Source organism: Halyomorpha halys, unplaced genomic scaffold (assembly GCF_000696795.3).
Source record: "Halyomorpha halys isolate HHAL.00 unplaced genomic scaffold, Hhal_1.1 Scaffold249.1, whole genome shotgun sequence".
NCBI classification, from domain to species: Eukaryota; Metazoa; Arthropoda; class Insecta; order Hemiptera; family Pentatomidae; genus Halyomorpha; species Halyomorpha halys.
Window position 1 is genome coordinate 1324270 of NW_027104890.1, and position 22503 is coordinate 1346772.

At 30.4% G+C, this 22503-nt stretch overlaps 2 protein-coding genes across 2 annotated transcripts; one reads left to right on the plus strand and one right to left on the minus strand.

Annotated features, from left to right (window-relative positions):
• Positions 1 to 960: 960 nt before the first annotated feature.
• On the minus strand, positions 961 to 4939 carry LOC106680173 (uncharacterized). Its single transcript, XM_014419691.3, has 2 exons — positions 4138 to 4939; positions 961 to 1571 (listed from the first exon to the last, which is right to left on the minus strand). The coding sequence occupies exons 1-2, from the start codon at positions 4483 to 4485 to the stop codon at positions 1026 to 1028; spliced, it is 894 nt and encodes a 297-aa protein (XP_014275177.1). The 5' UTR covers positions 4486 to 4939; the 3' UTR covers positions 961 to 1025.
• Positions 4940 to 8038: 3099 nt separating this feature from the next.
• On the plus strand, positions 8039 to 20971 carry LOC106680187 (uncharacterized). The gene is made up of 5 exons (XM_014419716.2): positions 8039 to 8455; positions 8533 to 8694; positions 11078 to 11288; positions 15314 to 15509; positions 17709 to 20971. The coding sequence occupies exons 1-5, from the start codon at positions 8267 to 8269 to the stop codon at positions 17881 to 17883; spliced, it is 933 nt and encodes a 310-aa protein (XP_014275202.1). The 5' UTR covers positions 8039 to 8266; the 3' UTR covers positions 17884 to 20971.
• Positions 20972 to 22503: the final 1532 nt, after the last annotated feature.

Sequence of the window (22503 nt, forward strand, 5' to 3'; positions counted from 1 at the left end):
ATATATATCCTTAGATTATCTATTTCAAAACATAAAAAAAAATTGAAAATTAAAGGGATTATATGTATCCTTCAAATGAACATAAAAAATTGGAGGGTCTGAAAACTAACCAAAGCCAATTTCTTTTCTTTTATTTATATACATGTAAGTTTATACAAATTAAAACACATTGTTTTAATTGATCAAAAATCACATAATTTACATAAGAAACTCGCTTCTTATGTTGTTATGTACATTTAAAATAAAAACATATTTGACATGAACATTTACCTGTAAGCATTCCTTCAATCTTTTAAAAATGACATCGAAAACATCTGGTAAAAATTTGCTTAACAAGCACTTTGGGACCCTTATAAGCAATAAATAGATACCAATTAATAACCCATATCGATGTAACTTTTAATGGAATAGTGTTGTATTAAGGTATCACATTTTTGGAAATCAGCTCCAACCTAAAACCAAATCATGCAAATATGCATAGTAAGTAAATATTTTTGATGAAAATTATGATTTATCTATTTAATTATTTGATAGGCAAATAATATTTTTCGTAAATAAGGTGCAAATTATATTTTATAAGTACAAAATATAAAAGATATTTCTGTTAGTAATGACAATATTTGAAGCATCCTTTATGAAGTGTGAAAAATCAAGGACTTTTAGAGAACTATCAATATAAACTATTCCTAAGAGAAAAATAAATAATCTTTCAGGAGATTGGACTTACCTTTTCTAGTTAAGTTGAAAATGTCCATGGTTCATCCATAGTAGGTTTATGAAACTAAGCAGATCTTCGACTCAAAGTTCCTTTACTAGGGTAAGGTGCTTCTAGATAGTTAATTTCTTCTGAGAACTTAATTTCTTGTACACATTTTTTTTTATTTATTTTTTTATAATTTCTAAAACAATCGCATCTACTGCAGCAACCAATTTAACATCCACCATTTTTCCAACTGACTGTCACCAGGTTAACTATTGGTGTGTAGATAAGAACAATACCACAAGTTCCCACTATTGTGATAGTACTAACTCGACAGAAAATTGTCACCATTCACACGAGGCTCAGCATTTTGGTGGTGTGATGAGTCCTGTGAGGTTGAGTAGTTTGTAGTGAGCTGTTCATTTATAACTGAGGAAGAATTCTGAAGATTTTGTACACGAGCAGACGTAATGAGGGAGTGTATTTCAGCTTGTAACTGAAGAGCTTCTGCAAGTGGAAGTCTTTGTAGTTGCGAAGCAACATGATTGCCAAAAATAATAAATTCATTGGTAGAGGGTAAACGCGAAGCAACTTTTTTAAGCACATTTACAGCATTATGTAACGGATCATCTAATTTGGCAATTTTCTTTTGATTTTGAGGTCCTCCCTTCTCTCTTTTTCTCTTTTGATTTATAAAATGCATTTGCTTAGGAGACTGAGAGGTTGTTTGTTCGGATTTTGAGGTTGGATGTTGTACAGAATTTGAGCCTAGAATTAGGTTCAGGGTTGATTGATCTGACTGGTGTTGCTCTGGAGAAGTTGATTCCTCTTCTCTTTCCATTTCTGTGAGACAATCCTCTTCCTCTGTTACCTGCACAAATAAATTTTGTATTATTATTCTCTTTTACATTATTTAATACCAAATATCAATACCATATATTTAATATCAATACCATCTGGAATATTTGAAACAAGTTTGTTTTTACCTCCATTACTTCTAAATGATGAATGATATTAATAATGTATATTATTATATGTATACATATACACATATATTCCATCATTAGTATTTTGTGAAATTAAACTACTGCTTAAAAGAAAAGTTCCTGGTTGTAATCTCATCACTGCAGAGCTAGTCAAAGAAATGCCCAGTAAAACTGTAATCTTTCTCACTACACTCTAAATCCTAAACTTAGAACAACAAAATTCCTTTAGCAGTGGAAATTTTCACACATCGTATTAGTTTCCTCCCAGTCAGCAATATTGTTTGAAAAACTCTTATACAAAAGACTGAATGACATAGCTACAGAAATAAAAATCATTCCTGACCACTAATTTGATGTTTGATTGAAGGGCAATATGCAGCTGATGTATTTCTAGATGTAGCTCAGGCATATAACAAAGTATGGTATCAAGGACTTCTATTAAAACTTAAATCACTTATACCTGTTACATACTACCTAATATATCTTCCTTTCTTTCTGACAGGTTTTTAGCTGAATGGGAAGGTTCAGAAACATCATCTATCCAATATCTATCCAAAGGCCGGAGTACCTCAAGGTTCAATTCTGGCATCACTATTGTATACAATACACACACACATTATCTCCCATTCGATAACACCCTCACTGCGCCCAACACCAACAATAAAGCCATCTTTGCTAGACATCTATGGAAGTCTCACTGACCCTACAAAACTATTTAATAAAAATTCAGGACTGGTTTAAACTTTGGAAAATCAAACTAAATGACAACAAATCCCAACACTTAACATTCGCACTCCGTCTTGACATATGTCCTTCAGTATATATACAACCAACAGCTTCCGCAAACTAATTCAGTAAAATATCTAGGACTGACTTTTATAGAAGGATGACATTTGATTTTTACTAGGCCATAACAGTGGCATTTGGTCTGTACTTGAGGTGTAAATTTTCCAATCTCCTCCAGCATACTACACTCCGGAATTTCCAGTGGGATGGAGTAGTTTATTCTACGGATTCTCTAGCAATCGAAATTTCAAGAAAAATCATATCGAGCACTTTTTTGATCAGCCATACGCCAAAGCACAAACAATTTTTTTACAGTTATTCTTAGTTTCTTGAACCAGCCGAGGAAACTAAAGGTTTTTTGTTTGTTTTTTTTGGCACAAAAGCACTGCACACCTAAAAATATTGCGCACAACTAAAAGGGTTACAACAATGGTGACCCTTAATAAATAATTGTTTCAATTAGGATGGTGGATTTTAAATGGATATTGAATTTAAAACAATTTTATTGTTTAGGATTCTTAGATATTGTATGCAAATTATCAAAAACTGTAAAAAACTTTATAAGGTTTTTGATGATATAAGTCTTTAGGATATGTTAGGTCAATAAAGTGCCTGACATGAATTCTCCATAAAATTTCATTTGCTATAAGAATCTATAAAATAAATTATCCCATCACTTTTGAAATTCCAGAGTTATGTGCACTGGAGAAGAACTGTATAAGGTTAGAAAATTAAAAATATCTCAGAAAAAAGATATACTACAAGCCAGTATTATAACCTTGAATTAAAAAAATGTAGTTGTTAGACCTTATCTAAGTCTAGTAAAGTTAAAGATAATGCTAGATCTTGGATTTATGTTTTGAAATGAGAATTCTTGAAAAAAAATAAATAAAAGATATAGCTGATACAATACAATTAAAAAAAAAAAAAAATGATTGGTTCAACTAGGGTTGAACTTTATTCAGATAAAATATAAACAAATAAAATGGAAAGGTAAAAAAGTTATATTCTTTGACATCAATACAAACATGACAAAAGAGGTCACATCTATACAATCTCTTGAATAAACATAAATATGACTTAAGAGGTAAATATACAATGTACAAGCTATTGTTCTGACATTATACCAAATCATTCTGATACAATAATGATTTAGGAGATGGTACAATCAGTGTAGATCACAAATAAGTAGAACTTATTAAATCAGTGCCAATGTTTTGGTCCGAAGTCAGACCTTCATCAGGGCTTTGATGGAAGGTACTTTTTGCATCAAGGCCCGATTTATATGATGTACAAATTGAGTAGGGTACTTGTGATGTACCAAAACTGCTAAAAGTGCTCTACATTATGTCATCAGGATATCTACAAATAAAATTATGATAATAACAACAAAAGAACACGACCCAAGGAGAATAATTAATGGTCTAATAATTAATGGCACAAGGGTAATGACAGAGAACTATGTATGGCTACTTTAATGCAACGCCAGCACCACGACATGACAAGTGAGAGTTAGAAAACATGAATTTGCAATAACTTATGATTTGAATTTAATATAATAATTTTATTTTTCTAAACTTTCCTAACAACTTTAATTTACAATTATAGTTAGCTGTTTGAATTATCACTACATTTGTAAAAGTAAATAAAACTAAGACTACTCACCATATTTGAATCATATCCATTTTCCTCTTCATTTTGCTTCAAGAAGCTATCAGCTACATCAAACCAAATCAATTTAGGTTTATATTTAAAAATTCTTCCCATGCCAGTTCGCAATGAATTTCTCACTTTATTTCTTTCTTGATTATAAGTTCCTCGAATACTTCTAATTTTTTGCCTCAATTCCGTTATTGAACCAAAATTGAAGCTATGAAGAAGAAATCTCTCAGCTTCATCTCGCTTCGCGCGGATTTTATAATCTGGATCACATTTCCTCCAAAGGCATGGAAACTTTTGATACTCCTCCAAGAATTCAGTAATGTCAAAACGTTGTATTTTCAGTTGAGACATAATGAAACTACAAACTACCACACAAGCAGCTGAAGGAACTACACACTGGTTCAGAACTGCTTAAGCCATGGAACCTAATACGTAATAGGAGCAGTTTGGAACGGCTTCAACATGGACCTCTTAACTTATAATATCACTCATAGGAACCGCAGCTGTTATAATGGACCGCTTAGTAGCTTGATTTGCGTATCCCCTAGTAATTCAAAAAGTAGTTTCATGAAACAAAAATGACTGCGTACGAGAAACATTGCCTAAGGTTGTCAAAACCGTTTTTACTCCCTTCCGTCACTATGCAGCTTTCAAGGTGATAATAAGGGCAATTTTCAGGTGATAATATTTATTATTCCGCGCTACAGTTCTTTTTTTTTTTTTTTTCCTATTCTCACGAGTGTTCTATCTATTAAAGGCCATTTAAAGTATTTTTATATATTAGGTAATTAGATATTGGGCAAAAAGAGAATTGATTTAACACTACTTATTAAGTAAGAGTTATTTGAAATTATAATTGAACATAATAGAATGATATCCAATTTCTCAAAGAAAAATATTTGTAGATCCACCAATAGTACAAAATAACATGATAACAGTGGTACACTTTTGTTGCCAAGTAACTTTGGTTCAGTATAGTTCAATTCCTTGGCGCTAAGCCTAATATGGGCCTTAGTCACCTTGCTAAGCTTTTACCAGATGTTCCGCTGTTTTCCATTTTCTTATTCCTAGCAGTATTATGGCATCTTGCGCCACAGTCCTTCCATCTAAATTTTAGCCGCCCTCTAGCTCTGTAGGGGTTTCCTTTTAAGATTCGTTTTAGTGTATCATCCATATTCTCCTGGGCAGCATGTCCAGCTTGGCGAAGACGTCTGTATAACCCTGACGACATTAACTTCCCCATATAGCTTGTATATTTCTGCATTTTGCCGTCTTCTAAAGTGGTAACCCATCCTTGATTGGACCAAATCTTCGAAGGATCTTTCTCTCAAAGATGAGGATATCATTTTCCTTGAACTTTCTTACAGTCCACGTTTATGAAGCTTACGTGAGAACATGATAGATCAACGTAGAGCATTTAATTTTAATCTTTATTAAATTTAATTATAGGAAGATAGTCCAGGTGGCGGTCACTAAAGATACCAAAATAGTAAAGAATATTTATTGTTAACCAGCGTTTCGCCCCACTTTGTTGAGCTTCGTCAGGCCTGTATTGATTGAAAGAAGGATGATAATTGAATGACATTGACAACTCAGTTGTCATCCTTCTTTCAATCAAGACAGCCCTGCAAACATTGGTTAACAATAAATATTTTTTTCTACTATTTTGACACCTTTATTGACCACCACCCAGACTATCTTCCTACAATCTACTTCATACGGTCAACTATCTTCTTCCAATACAAATAAAATTTTAAATATATATTTAATATAATTTTAAATTGATAGTAATGGAGAATCCATTTATTAATTTATGACGTCCTACAGGCAGTATATAGGACTCTTTAAGAAGCCTAAGGCATTGATAACGGAAGCAACTACTTGATACTTGAGATGTGAAAAAGTTCAATAAGGATCCGGCCGAATGCAACAAACTAGAATAATATAACCCCAGGTTTGATCGCATCAATTTTAACTCCTAATGAGAGAAAGCTTATTAACATGTATGTTATTGCGAACCAAATGTGGGACATGCTTCTTAATATATATGAGCAAGGCACCGAACAACGTTAGGCCCGTCCTTTCAATGAGTTCTTTGAATAAATGAAATGGATGGAACCGATAATCTCGCGAGCCCAACAGCAAGGCTGGAAACGGTTTGGGATGTGTTTGAGTCAGGTTTTTTCCTTATCCAAAGTATGGGGGAGTGACACCGTAAAGCTACTGAACAAGATCCATTTTCAAAAGGGATTTTGAATTGTGAAAAGAGTGATCAAATTAAACGAATATATGATAAAGAAAAATAACTATAAATGAGTGGTAAGCTAAATGTGAAAATGATTTATGTCATCCACAATCAGTCCTGGTGAGGACTCCGAGGCACAAACATATGATGCTTATTCGAATAAAAAAGAGATAAAATACGGTTAACGTTTTGTTCCTTAGTTAGATTAACTGATTCCGTAGCAGCATTGCCCTGATCAGGTATCACTTCACACCGTGTGTATGAACCTTGGGAACGTGTGTACTCACTTTTAATGGAGACACCTTTAATAAATCGTAAACAAATCTCTTGATGTAGAGAACTTGCTTCCTTAAGTTATTTTTCTCCGGTGGCAATGTCATCAACAAACGTGGACATAAAAATTAAAAGACAAACCTCCTATTCATCCTTAATTAATTGCTGGATTGTGCGCATTGCCAGGAAGGTCCTGGAGGTTTGACCATAAGTTACTGTAGGTAAACTGGAACTGCTCAAACTGTTCAGGGGGATTGTTTATCCAAAGTACATGCTGCAGATATCGCTGATTGGGGTGTACCAGTATCTGTTTATACATTTTAACTGGAACTGCACAGAGGGGATTAGAATAAAGTCTGAATAAAATCATGATATCAAACAGATCCCTTTGGAATTTGAGGCCAGCGAGAAGAATATCGTTGAATCTTTTCGACATTGAGCATTGAATACAACCCTTAGCTGGGCTCCCCTATGACTTTGCTGCTAGACCGGATGGCGAGGGATTATGTAAGTCAGTAGACTCCTTTATGAAGCCCTTGTAGCTCTGTGATGCCTGAGAGTCCTTCTTCATCCTCCTCTCCAGAGAGAAGAATCTTTTAGAGGCCATTTCTGGGTTTCCGCCGGATCACCAGTCAATGGAAGCTTGACGTTATATCAATCTCTATATCCCAGAATGCTTAGAGCTGTTTCTCTAAATTGCCGTGGGACCAAGTGAAAAAGACACTTTTGTTGGTGGGCAATTGATTGCCGATCCCAACTATTATTACACTTGGTAGAAAATAGACATCATCTATCCCTGAATGATATGGAACACCGGTTTTTTATCGGAAGTATACCCTCACCCTATGAGGATGTCAGCAGGCTTTGGTATAAAAGTTCATCAGCCAATCATTGAGGGATGGAATATTTTTCTCTTATGGAGGGGTGCTGTTACTTGGGGGAGTAAATAAAAGCGTACAGCACTATTGAAATACGAAGAACGAAAGAATGAATATGAGTTTTTTCATATGTATGGTTCTTTGATTGTCACCAATGCTATTGATGAATAACCAGAAGGCTTATCAAAAACCCCAAATTTCATAGTCAAATTTAGAAAAATTAGGGAGGAACATTATTTTAAGATATCTGAGCTGTTCTACTGACGTTATTCTTTATACAATATTTTTTACAAAAGATTACTTTTACTTTAAATTACAAATACTTTTTTGTCAGTGTACGGACTGTAAAATTTACTTTTATTTTTGTCTAATGTGCTTCGAAATATAAAACATTAATAATCAATTTTATTATTACCTAATTAAATAATACTAATCACAAATTTAGTTTGTACCCACACTAAGAACATAAACATTTTTAGCACTGGTGTTATCTAGCTGCCACTGGCATTAGCTTTCAGAAGGATGGTTGATTGGTTTAGTTTAATGTCATGTTTGATAAGATACTAGGTGTGAAGTCTGACATTACAAGTTTTAGTGAATAATGTTTATTTTCTTTACAATGATATATTCTTGGTCTACCATATGTTTTTTACAAAATAATTCTAAAAATTAAAATATTTTTTGATTAAAATAATTTGATGAAATATTTTCGGAGTTGATTTGTATTATTTTTAAAATGGCTGTAAATATCTTGGATGACACTCATTTAGGAATAAGTGCAATAGTTACTGTTTCTTTACAGTTATTTTTCTTTGCTATTGCCTCATACTTTGAATTTGATAAATTGACTGATTTTGCGGGAGGATTGAATTTCCTCATTATTGCAGTATTAACATTTCTTCTGGGCCAAGCTCAGCTGAAACCGGTAGGTACTTAATTTTTTGTCTTAGCTTTTTTTATGATGTATTGGTTACTTCATTAATATGTTTTTCATCTTTTTAGTCTTATGACAATCGTCAGTTTATGGTCACTATTTTTGTCTGTCTTTGGGGAGTCCGGTTATCTGGTTATTTGTTATATAGAATAGTGCAGATTGGAAGGGATGCTAGATTTGAAAATAGAAGGAGTAATGTCATAAGGTTTGCTGTGTTCTGGACCTTTCAGGTATGTCGAGAATGTAGTACTATTACATTTATCCATTTGTAATTGACTGAGTTGTCTTAATTTAATCCTTACAGGTTATTTGTTTAGTAGTACATTTATTTCATCATATACAGTAATTTGATGGAGTAAGTGTTTTTGATTATGCTTACCTCATTCCTTATCTTAATTTAAATCTCATGAGCTTTGTGCACACTTACATATGTTTATTATTAATGTATTGATGTTTATTTTTTACTTAATTTTATTACTTATCAACTTCGCCATGCATTTTAATTTTGTTTGCTTAAGCAACCAGCTAACAGTGAACCATAAGAACAAGAGGAATTTTGTGAATATACATATTTATGTATTTAATGGGTTTATTAAGAAATAATTGATTTTTTTAATTTAATAGTTAAATTAAATAATTTATCATTGGAATTCTGATAATCATAATCCAGAAATAATAAAACAAGTAATAATTAGAGAAGATGGATGGGGGTGGTGTCAGCAAAAAAATAAAATAAATAAACAAAAAATTATTTATTTCTGCTGACGTTTCGACCTGAGTTTCAGGTCTTCATCAGGGCTATAGAACAAAAGAGATTACACCATTAGAATACATTATCAACGACCCCTGTTTCATAATTATAATGATAGTAAGGAGTTATCACGCATTACCATTTGCAATACTGTCTCTGATTACCTCCAACACCCTCCATCCTTTTCTTCCAAATTTTCTCCCCTTTTCTTTAAATCCTCTAGCCCCCAACCTTTCTAATATCGCACTTAACGATCTACTCATTTCTGTTATTCCACAGTTTCCTAATGACATAATTTTTAATAAAAAAATATGTTGACGACTCAACGTTCTGAACCGAGCACACAGGGACCCAACCCGCATGGCCGTCACATTTCTTCTCTAAATGATGGTTGTTATCTCTTTTGTTCTATAGGCCTAATAAAGACCTAAAACTCAGGTCGAAATGTCGGCATAAATAAATAATTTTTTGTTTATTTATTTATTTATTTAGCTGACAGCACCCCTGACCATCTTCTCCAATTATTAATCTACAGTCAACCATCTACATCTCATTACAAAAAAAGTAATAATACAAAAGGAAATGATTGTTGGAAATATAACAATGAATAATTATTTAATGTTTTTGTTTGTCTATGGTCCTGGCCATCTTGAGGACACAATCCAAAATGTGCACTATCAATAACATTTATCGACTTATATGCTCCTGTGGTAAGATATACAAAGACGTATCATTACAAAATAAAAAAATTATCAAACATAAAAAGTCCATTTAATATGATAGAACAGTCCTAAGTAACTACATAACAATCAATAATCACAACCATGAAATCACTTTTGACAATGTAATGATATTAGGAAAGAAAAATATAATAAAGGAATGTAAAATAAAGAAAAAAAAGTGTGGTGTGCACATTAAAGGTAAAATAAGACCTTTAATTTATTCCTGATATCTTGAATGCAACCATGTAATAGTAATTAAACTTTATCTCTCTCCCCCTAAGTCTCTCAATAAACTTTGATCTTTGATCTATAAATTTAGTCATTGACCTAACTTTATTTTTGTAGTTACATTAATTAATATAAAAACCTTATATAATTAAAATTTGTGCATTACACAATAATTCTGGGGCAGATTAGTTGTATACACAAAATAATGTTACAAACTTATTTATCAGTTTGACTTTTCTATATTAGATATTTATAAATACAATTAATTAATCATATAAAATAGTAGAAAAGCTTATTTTAAAAGATGTTAGATTATAGATGCTGAAGAGGGTGACGTATTCTACCTGAAATGTCCAAGATAAAAAATATGTAAAATAGAGGTCAGATGGTGAAACAAATTAATATTTACAAATTATTTAATTTACCTCTTGTTTCCTCCCCCTTAGTCACCCCTTTTCTCTTGCATTTATTTTTTAAAAAGTAGTAGCTCTGTTTCATATATGCAGTTAGGGTCAGTTTACTATTACTGATTTATTTGTTTGTGTTTTATATTAATTATGAGTACAGGTTCAAAGCCATGTGATAATGTTCCGTTGCAATATGTGAGTTTTACATTGTGTCCAGTTGTAAATGACGTGATGTCTGAAGATAACATCTTGAAAGAATATAATTTTATTTTGTTGGTCTTTTTTTATCTCAGGTACTATTTTGTTTTTAAAGTTTTTTTTTTTGTTTTGTTTTTTGTTTAGTATTAAGCAAATCACCTTCAAAATAGGAAAAATTGTATTTGCCTGGAGCCTTCTCTCTTTAAGTCATTATACAATGATACATGACAAAAAAAATCTAAAATCACTGTTTAAATGGCAGTAAGTTGGGAAAGGATTCATTTATATGTACTTGTTTTGATTTCAGGCTGTTTGGGTATATGTTGTCAGTCTTCCAGTAATATTCATAAATGCGCCACACAATTCAATTGCCAGAGGTGCTCCTAAAACCATGACTCCCTTGGATTCTACCGGTACGGGAATGTTTATTACTGGCCTCATTATTGAAACATATGCAGATCTTCAAAAGTTCTCTTTTCATCAAGATCCTGCAAATAAAGGAAGATGGTGCAATGATGGTGAGTAGCAGCATGTTGATATGTTTACAAATATTCAATTAGAAATAGTTATAATCTAGGAAATGTCACTAATTTCTAATGAGCCAACATTTGCCATAATAAGTTATGTTGTTATCAATTTGTATAATAACGTCCTAAAATTTGATCCATTTCATAGAATTATATACCCTCAATAGAATAGGGGCCTTAAATTATTGAGGAACTAGTAATGTTTACAGAGAATTCCAAGTAAAAGAATTGTCTTCTACTTTGTACCCTATGCATTCATTCATGGAATGAAAATGTTACCTTTATGAAAGTTAAAACAGTACACTATTCTATATAAATAATTGATTATATTTATAATCAATTATTTGATCTAGATAATTGATATCTGATCTAGATAAATAATTGATTCATTAAAATCTTACTGTAGACGAGTGTGTTACATAGTATCTACTCTCTCTTTTGCTAATGTTTGGCCATGCCCAATCTTAGGTAAAGTGGTCTTTTTATTTTAAGGCAATGTTAAATTTCTTGTTGTTCTACTGAAAGAAGGAATTGTATGTGAATAGACCTGTTTCCATGATCTAACTTATCATAAATAGAAGTAAACATTAAGGTCTATATTGAGGTCTTGGTAACCCTTCATGAATGAATAAGATGTCAATCTGCAAATCAAGTGCTGCATTTTTAGATTTTCTTTGTAAAATCAACTACAATTTGGTCGATTATTAAGTTAGCAAAGCTTAGGCTCAGGTACATTTCTTTCAATATATTAATGCAACCTGGGGTATTTAAATATATTTTTTTTACATTAGATACATAGATATATCAATGCATCCACATTTGGAAATAAAGATCTGACTGTTTCAGCAACATGATGCACATCGTATTCAAAATATTTCACATGAATCACTTTTAAATCAACAACTTTATGTCACATTTGTTCTCATTTCAAAAGAGACCAATCGAGTTATCGAAAAACTTTGCTATAGTAATATGGTTGCTCTTTTCTGAAAATTTGCAGATTAATAAAGATGCATTTGTAGGATTGTCTGAGAGTTTTCCAACATTTGTATTTGCTACATATGCACCTTGGATGTCCTTCCTTTAGTCTATTGAGACCCAAATCGGAAAAGCCTTAATAAATAATTTTATTTTGTCCATAAATGTATAAATAAATAAATGTCTTTTACTTAATTTTATCAATGGGTCATATGATCCAGCATTTTCTGCCTGATATGTTTTTCTAAAAATACTTTAAAGGCTGGATTATTTATTTTGTTTAAAGGAATATTCACCTTTAATAATGCCCGGCACAAATCAGTGTTAAAATTTGACTTAGTTAAACTTGCTCCTCCAGAAGTCAAAAATGTTTGTTTTTTCAGTTGGTTTTGTTTGTTATTTTGTACCTGTTTCGCCACTTTCACATATTATGAAACCAAAAATCATTGATCGTTTTAAATGTTTTTATGGCTGCACTAACAATGCAGCACCTCTTCACTGTCACATTTAAATTGTTTTTCTGCAAACACCATGACATACTTAGCGGCTAAGTTTTTTTGTTTTTTTTAATTCTTTCTTCTTTGGCATTTTAAACTCTAGGTATTTACATATTCCTCAGTCTTGAGAGCAATTGGCACAAGATTAATTTAAGTAATTAGCACAGCTACAAAAAGAAAGAGGGGTACGAAAATTCTAAGAGCTGCTTATATTACTTATTTTTTGTATTAACTGCTTACAGAAAATTTTATAAATGTTCATCCTCTGCTTTACCCTTTTTCTAGGAATCATGATTAAAAATAAGTTAAAATAAAATAAAACAGAAACAGAAATCGATATTCCCTAAAAGTTGTAAAATGTGGACAACAATATGTATTTATTGAAATATTTTATAACCAAAAAATATGGAAAATAAAAATGGTTGAAATCATGGTAAAAAGTACATAGAATGAATAAATGAATACCCAGGTCTCAAAAAAAAAAAAAATGTAAATACATGAAAATCATCCTATCAGTCATACCCTTTTAATCAAACGGATTTAATTTATTTATTGTAAGAAAAATGTATAAAAGAAAAAATTCCATTCATTTAATTGAGAAGTTTCCATAATTAAGAATAGATACCATTAACTTATTTATCACTGTATCTAAAAAATAACTGGCTATGAAGTTATTAATAGTGGTTGCCCTCATGCTATACATAAGTAATAAGGCTGGGTTTCAGAACATTTTGGACTTTAACAATAAGTTTGTGCAACCCATCAGTTTGAAGGATTCCAAACTTCAAAATAAAATACTCTAAATTATCATAGCATCTATTTTAACCATTATAAATTGAAAATTAATCATTTAATCAAAAGAATTTATGCACACAATTATTTTTCCTAATTTCTGAAATTTGGAGTTTACCTATCTCTAAAAAAACCCATCAAATTGATTTGGCTACCTAATTTCATAAACAATCCTTATATATTTGCTTCATTTGTAAAATCATTTCTCCAATAATAAATTTAAGAGTGAAAGAAAATTATTCACTACAATGCTTCCAATTTTTTATCTCAATTACACCTTTATAATGTAAACTAAACTAAAGCAGATTGTATGGCTTGAGTGTTATCTTTTATTTTTGTCTTTAAAAAAATTCCTTATCCTCTCTGCCAAAGAAACAAGAGACAATCGTTATGATTGCTGCAGTGACAGTGTATAAACGTTTTTCAAAGATAGTGTACCAAAGTTTTAATTATTGTACACAATCTCCGCTTATTATAAGTATTTACAATGGGATGATAGAATTTGGGTGCAGTATTTTTTTATTTTAACCAATCCCCCCCTTTTTTCCAATCATGAATAAATTCAGGAGATATAATAAGATATTGAACAAAATTATCAACATCAATGAAGATTGTTCTGAGGATAGGTCGGAAGAAGTATTCATTAGGCACAGTAATATGATTACCCTTAGCTGTTAATATTATTAATATCATTTCTGTGATTTTAAAAACAATTTTTACTCATTGATAATTAATTAAAACATGAAGCCTAATATTATTCAAATTAAACTTGATTTGAATAAATCGATTTTTTAAAGAAAATGTGTATTTTCATTTACCTTCCAATTTGACAGGTGTTTGTAGAAATAGGTATATAAGATATGGTTCAATAAATTATGTCTGCAACCTAAAAAAAGAGACACTCAAAAATAGTTCAGTTCCTAGAACATTATAGCTTCTCATTTAAAAGATAATTTAATTTTCTTCAGAATAATACAAAGATCATCTGGAATAAACACTTAACCAATTGGACTGATATCAGAAAAGAAAGAAATCTGTTTTATCTATATTTTAACATATTAAAGAACAAATACCACTCACTTGTTGATTTGATTTCTTGATTATTGTTTCTCAAAAACCACAATGTCTATGAAGCTAAAATTATTAATGATAATTCTCCTTATGCTATATATGTGCAATAAAGACTAGATTTCAAATAATTTGGACTCTTGGTGGTTAAAAAAAATTCTAAAATGAAAAGGGAGAGGGTGATGATAACTGTCCTTAAGAAATGATTCTTCACTAGTTGATAAATGGGACTGAGGTGCCGATGGGCTTCAGTCTACTCTTGGGGCCCTGGTCTCAATTACTACTATACTTGTGCTCTCCTAAACTCGCATCTAAAGGCTATCCAAATGATTTTAGTTTCAGTATACTAAACTACGACATAATCGACCTCAGGATTTTACGCCTATATACACTGAACTAACCCACTAGCTGATTAATTGCAGTAAATTTGATGTTGATTAAATTAATTAGTTTTTCATTTGCAATCAAATATGTTTAATGTTAATTAGTATATATACGTAATGTATTGATAAGAAAGTTTCATAATGTAAAATAATACCAGTTCTAGAAATTATTTCTGATTGTTTTATTAAAAACACACTTTGTTAAAATGGTATTTATTATGCTACTGCATTAGTAGTTGTTATCTAATTATTCAAATCATAAAAATTTGTATTTTAAAATATATATAAATGTTTGCAGGTCTTTGGAGGCTTTCTCGTCATCCTAATTATTTTGGTGAAATTCTTCTTTGGTGGGGGATATTTATAATATCTATAAATGTAATTGAAGGACCCGAATGGGTTGCCATTGCAAGTCCCCTCTTCACTACTTTTATTATTTTGTTTGTCTCTGGGATACCACTTGTGGAGCGTAATGCTGATTTAAAGTACCGAAAGTAAGTAATTCTAAAAGCTATGTCTCTAATTGTATATTTAATCCAACAATACCTATACATATCCATACATACATATCCATATACAAATATCCAATTTAAATTGTAGTTGGCTACTGTCTCTTTACACCAAAAATGGGTGTTCACATTTAAGTATGTACATTTCATTATTTATATCAATTTCAACTGTTGATGCTTGCAGAAGTATTGTGGTAAGCAATATGATGCAATGCAAATGCTTTGAATCTGCAACCATATGTTCTAATCAGTCATGTGAGCTCAGATTACTTATTCCTCTCTAGTTTGGTTCACTCAAAACTCATGCAGGAAATTCATAAATTTAAATATAGCCCATGACTTAAATTTTTCTGACAATACAATTAATCCTTGCTCAAACAAAATCATATTTGAATTAATAATAGCTTATAAAAATCTATTAATATAGGATATTGGTAATTACTTTTAAAATTCTTTATGGGGACCAAATCTATGAGATAAGCCATTGTTGAATGAATATATATATATATATATATGAAAAGAGGTGTGGTTTATCTTTCTTTTAAAGAATTTCACGAAATAGATTTTAAATTTAAGCATACATAATCTGAAAATCTCTGATCTAAATTCAGGATTCACCCTTCCATAGTCCGTGGGCAATGCCCAAAGTACCAATAAGTATTTCAGTTTTGAAATTCCCGCCCCAGCAAATTTGCATTTACTGTACAGCTGATTATCTATTTTAATTTAAGACCCAGCAGGTTAGCCTTTTCTGCATATCCAGTTTTCTGGATTCAGTTCTTATGCATTAAAACAGCTAGATTTTTTTTTTCGGTAGACCTTGTAGATCTTTGGCTGCCTGGAACAGTCTTCTCCACGCCTGCCTGTCATGAGGGACTGCTTTCCAGTTTCCTGCATACAACTTTTTCGTATCATTGTCGATTCTGTCAATCCGACTAAATTCTTGCCTCCCACATGGTCTCCAATATAAAACAGTTAGAAATTGATAAATAAAATTGCAAACAAATGACTTTGTATGATTAAGACAAATCACTGTCAGGAATTACAGTTTATGTGGTTTTAACTTAAAATTCTAACAGTAAATATAATTTAGATTCAGGCTGTAATATCAAATTTAATAGCCTACTCAAGTTCTGGCCAGAATCTCGTGTAGGAAACAAAATTACCTCATAACTTTTAGTGGTGAATTTTCATATTCTCCATATACAAATATACAAAATTACAAAGAGAAAGTTTAACAAAATGAATAAAAATAATTAAATTAAATCAATAATTTAAACAAAATTAGTTATACTACTAGTTTACAAGAAATTGAGTTTGTTAAAATTAACCTAATGGGATAGTTTGATCTGGAGGCACACTGACTCCATTCCAGTTGATTCATAAACAATCCTGCATAATGATGAGATGCAGAGTGAGACTAGTCTACAAGTATAGCCTTAAAGAAATCGCTCTACTTGGCTGTTACTGATATTTCTAACAGGTGCAAAACTTCTGAAAGAGGTGCTGGGAACTGAAATTTTTCTTTCTTGTTATATAAGGATCTACTTGCATCATGAAAATCACAGTCGACCGACCACAATCAATATGACCCAATTGAGACAGGAAAAGATAAGTTCAGGGTATGTCATACCTGCACCCTAAAATCAGTAAAAACCTAGGATTCATCTTTAGTTTGTGAAAACTTAACAGTCTTCATGCCATACATAGCCAGTCATGTCTGTTTATTATAGCATCACTGTTCACAAAAAAAACTGTTTCCAACATGTCGCAAAACAAAATATGTCACTATTAAAAAAAACAACACAACCTAACACCAATGTTCAAGAAAAAATTAGTACAATGTTAGATGAAGATGTGGCACCCTTTATGGTGAAAATACATTATCTTTGAAACACGTTAAGCAAAAAAAAAAAAAAGCACTTTTTTTATTCCATTATTCAAGTAAAACTGATATATATACATAAAGAAAATTAAAAGGTACTTGGCAGCCATTTTTTTACCCTACCACCATCCATACTTATATAATTATGTTAAATCATTTATTATTCGAAAAATCGTTTGATCATCTTAAAGGATGATATTCAGAAGCCGGTAGAATATAATATATTTTTTACTATATATTAATATGTTTATTATAATTATGTGAATGAAACTCATTTATTATTATTGTTTATTTTTTAGTAATCATGAATATAGATTCTATAAATCCAGCACATCTCCTCTAATACCAATACCACCAGGGATATATGTGGAAGTACCAAAGGCATTGAAGTTTTTATTATGTTTTGAATATCCAATGTATGACTCGGTTGATGAAAAAGAGAAAGTAGACTTGGGCGGAGGAGCTTCCTCTTAGCAGAGGCCAATTCAGAGCAGTGAGATCATACGCCTGTCCACCCCACTCCTATCTACAAGTGTGTAGCCCTCCACTACGTTGTAGTACTTCTGCTGCCCTTCAGTGCAGTTCTTGTGAGGTAAGTTGTGCTTCTGGTAGATGTCTTGCAGAGCAGTGTTCGCAATGTCAGCTGTTTTGTGAAGCATCTCAATGTAATGAATGCGAAATGTTTTCAACTTCTGAACCCTCTGTATCAACCGTCAGACTTCGTTCCACCCATGTTTAGTTAGAGTAGAAGATTTAAAAGTACTATCTGATCAATAATTATTAAGTCATCCTATATGCTATTTAATGTTTTATTTTGAAGCCTTTACCTAAAAATTGTTCTTAAGTGTAAAAATTAGGTAATTTCAAGTTGAAGGTGAGTAAAACTAACTTTATTGATATAAAATATTTCAAAAATTTATTAGTTATACTTTGTAAATAAGTGGCTTGTCTCATATCCTCTCCTCCTTTCTATTCTTGAAAATATTATGTAAATCTTTTCATCAATTTAAATGATGTTAAATCAACCCAAAGAAGTATTTGAATTTTCTTTTGTTATCTTAACAATTAATAAAGAGGTTTTAAAACATATTTTTAACTACTAATTTTATTACTTCATTTGAATTTGTATAATATGGACTTTTGCCATTAATAGTGCCATCCATATTTTATGGAAAACGCTTTAGATTTATTCTAATTTAGTCTACGAAACCTCATAGCATTAGGTTTCTTTTAATGATTCAAGATGAAGTGGTTCATCCTTCTTTTTTTTGCAAGTCTGCATCCCATCCTTCACTGATGGAGTTTTTTTCACTCAATGGTCAAAAAATTGTTTACCCCGAATTAGGCATTTATTTATGAAATTGTTTAGATATACAGTGTACCCTCACTTTACTGTAGGTCAAGAGAAAATTAAATCTCCTATGGTATACCCATAGTGTATCAGATTTAGAAAAATGTAAAGTATTGAAAAAAAATAAATATATATATTATACATCAATGATAATAAGTCATAAAAAAATTCAGTGAAAAAAAAAACATTTTGTTAATAGATATACTTTGCTAATTTGTTATTTTTCTGGAAATATTTCATTTATTTTAATTGCTTCAAGCCATTTTGCTTTACTTTCATAATTTTTAGTTTACTGAAAGCCATTAGGAACAATTTTACAGGCTTAAAAGATAACTTTGACACCTTCAACAAATAGCCAATTTAATTAATATTATTTTTATCTGGAGTGTGGAAAATAGAAAAAATATAATATATTACCAACTTATTTTAAGATTATTTGAGAATGGATAACCTGCATTGTACCTGATTTTCCATTACAATGAGGGTTCACTGTATTATATTTTGAATTATTGACTCAGTGATCTGTTAGTGTATTGGTACAGGGTACTGATATGCTATAATTACCTGTTTTATTGTTAGGACTGATTAGCCAAATCAAATAAAAAATCAACATATGAACATGATTAATGGTTTATGTTGTTAAAAAAACATCTATTCAAATTAGGGTGCTACTGTATTTCCACTTTAATAAATTTCTCTGCCATAGTTTAATCTAAGTTCAATAGCAGAATGAATTAAAAATAATTGAAAGTTCAGCTTTCTTTTAGTTAAACTCAATTACATTCAAATTCTTCTCCCTTTTACAAATTGTTGTAAAATTGTAAAAATAGTTGTACAATTTTGAACTAAGTGGCATTGACGTAATTGGTTAAATTATTTAAAAGAATAATAGCTGATTGTGAGGAGGGGAATGGGAAGTTGTAATGAAAAGTACTGCCTTTCCTTTAGATTCATAAATGAGTAGAATTCACATAAATTCTTGTAATATCTAATTATAAATCATATTTGACTTAAAGTATAAAGTTGATAGGCTATACAGTACTTTTTTACTGATAAATAACTGATAGTATAGATAACGTCCTTAATAGAAAGTAGCTTCAACTGAAAATGATGTTACTTAAATTTCTTCTAGTATAGTGGAGAGCAAGCATTCTTTATTAATTTTCTTTTTTAACTAATTGTAAGAAGCCTACCTAAAGAATGAGTTATGTTAAAATATTTGATTATACTACATCTATTACAAAATGAAAGTTATATTTACTCTATTTTTTCTTATGAGAAAGATAAACGGATTAAAAAAAAAGAGAGAGAGAAAGATAAATAAAAAATGAGATCTCAGCTACTGTCTGTTAACTTAAAGATCAGAGAAAACAGCCCCCTCCACCTGTAAGATTGCTTCTCTCTATAATGAATTAATTATAAATTTATTAGTCTAGGAGCAATTTTTTTTTAAAAATAAATCTAGAAGGGATTTTCTCAATGTGATATTTAGGATAAATATAGTGGAACCAATGTTTTTTAGGAAAAATCAACATGGCAAAAAAAAAATCATAAAGGTGTCAAAAAAATAGCACATATTAGCTCTTAAAAAGGTGAAACCGATTTGCTTTTGACAATTGCAGTTGATAATGTTTTGTAAAAAAATAAAAAGTTACGAGCCTGTCAAAGTTGGCGATTTAACTCATTAAACTATGAGCGGCTCGTCGGTCGCTATCCACCATAAATATTTTATCCAAAAATCATAATATGTTACGATAACTTTTTTGGGAAATCAAAAAAAATTAAAACAGATGTTCCCAAAAAAAAAAAAAAAAACTTGGTAAAGAACCAAAATGGTCCTATAAAGATTTTTTAATGTTATTTTTTAAAAACGTGTTTGGGAATCGTGCTTTTTCTTGTTTGGGCCACTCAGGCAAGGGAAAAGAGGGAAGTGTTGCTGGTGGGGAAAGCTGGACAACCTGGCTTCAATTCAAAGGCTGTGAATAATATTACTTCAAAAGTGCCAATCAATATTCTGAATATTAAATCGAACTTCAGACTTACTTCGTAACAAAACCACTTTTTTTCACCATTTGGATTCTTACTAATTGTTTTCGAAAGCACACAATTTTTTTTTGTAATTATTACATTAAGAAAGTCCATTCCAGGATTTATTTTAAAAAATGAATGTTTTTTCTCCAGTTCTCCAAGACTATATATATATATATATCTTTTTCTAAAAAAAACAAAAAAAAAACAACTTAATATATTTTAAAATCAGTACACTATTTCATAATTTCTTTAAAAAATGGTACTAATTGTTTCATTGAATATGAAGCAATGAGGCTGTGTTGAAAGAGAATTTTACCATAAACTCTATTCAGCCTCAAGCCTTCACCTTTGCTCACCACCGTTCTAGTAAAAGAATCAAGTATAAAACTAGTTATAATGTCTTCACATTTAGTAGGATTACACTTTTAGCTATAGAACTTATAATGTTTTTTCCTATTGCAGCTTTATCTCAGTAATTTCCAATATTAATATATAATAATGTACAAAACTAAACAGTATTATAGGGAAAATAATCATCAATTTTATTTAGACTAGTCAATTGTTTTTGTTTCAATGTTATTATTAGTATCTATTTATTAGGTATTATGTTAAGTGCGATATTGTGATATTTTTATTTTTTACTGTTTTTGTCAATTTGTGTTACATATAGTATTTATGTATAAGAGTTTGACTTTTGAATATTTTGTAGGCTGTAACTTGTCTAGTCATAATAAGAAAATGCTGTTTGCTTATATTTTGATTTTTATTAAATATATTTCCTTATTCAATTAAAAAAATATATATTTTATATAATTTTTCATTACAGCTTTCTGTTATTCTGTGATAAACACCATTACATATCTCAAAATACAAATACATTATTTCATTTATAAAAATAATTTTTATTCTGATACACAGGCTTCATTATTGTTTAATCGTTTGATAAAGTTGGCAACATTTATTTCCTATTAAACAAAAAGTATCATTATTTATTTCCACAAGAGGTGATTGACAAATACAGTAACTCAAAAACTCTTCAATTTAAATAATTCTGTTTTACAACACAGTAAACTAGACAAAACTTTCTTTAAAAACAAATAGAATTTGATTTTGTTAAATCATTTGAAGAGACTAATGATAGAATATATATTTTATCTAAAAAATGTAATTAAAACAAAAAAAATATATGGGTAATTATTCCAATCTGATGCATCCTTAAGTTGTAAGTTCTGAAGAACTGTAAACTGTACAGTTATTGACAATTTACTCACAAACGGTGCAGAATATCAACCAAATGTGAAAGACAAAATCATTGTAGAATTCCGTATCCCATATACAAAAATTGTCGTTATAATTAAAAATTAGTAGTTTGTCATCATGACAGGCATTTAAGTATTCTCAGCCAACTGAGGATATTTAAATTATGATGACAGATTCTTATAAGCAACTGAATTCTCATATGAACTTTTATTTTTTTTTTTTTTAGGATTGTTATAATGATTCTGAAATATTTTGTTATTTATTGATATAATAAATCATTAATTTAATTAGTATATTTTGAATTCATTTCTGGTATTATTTTTTTTACTGGATTTGGTTTCTACAAAATTCCCTGTGTGTTCTGAAGAAACTATGACAATGTCTTTGGTCATGCCACTTCATCACACATATATATTTTGAAGAATAACCTAATGATATGACCCCCTTTTTTA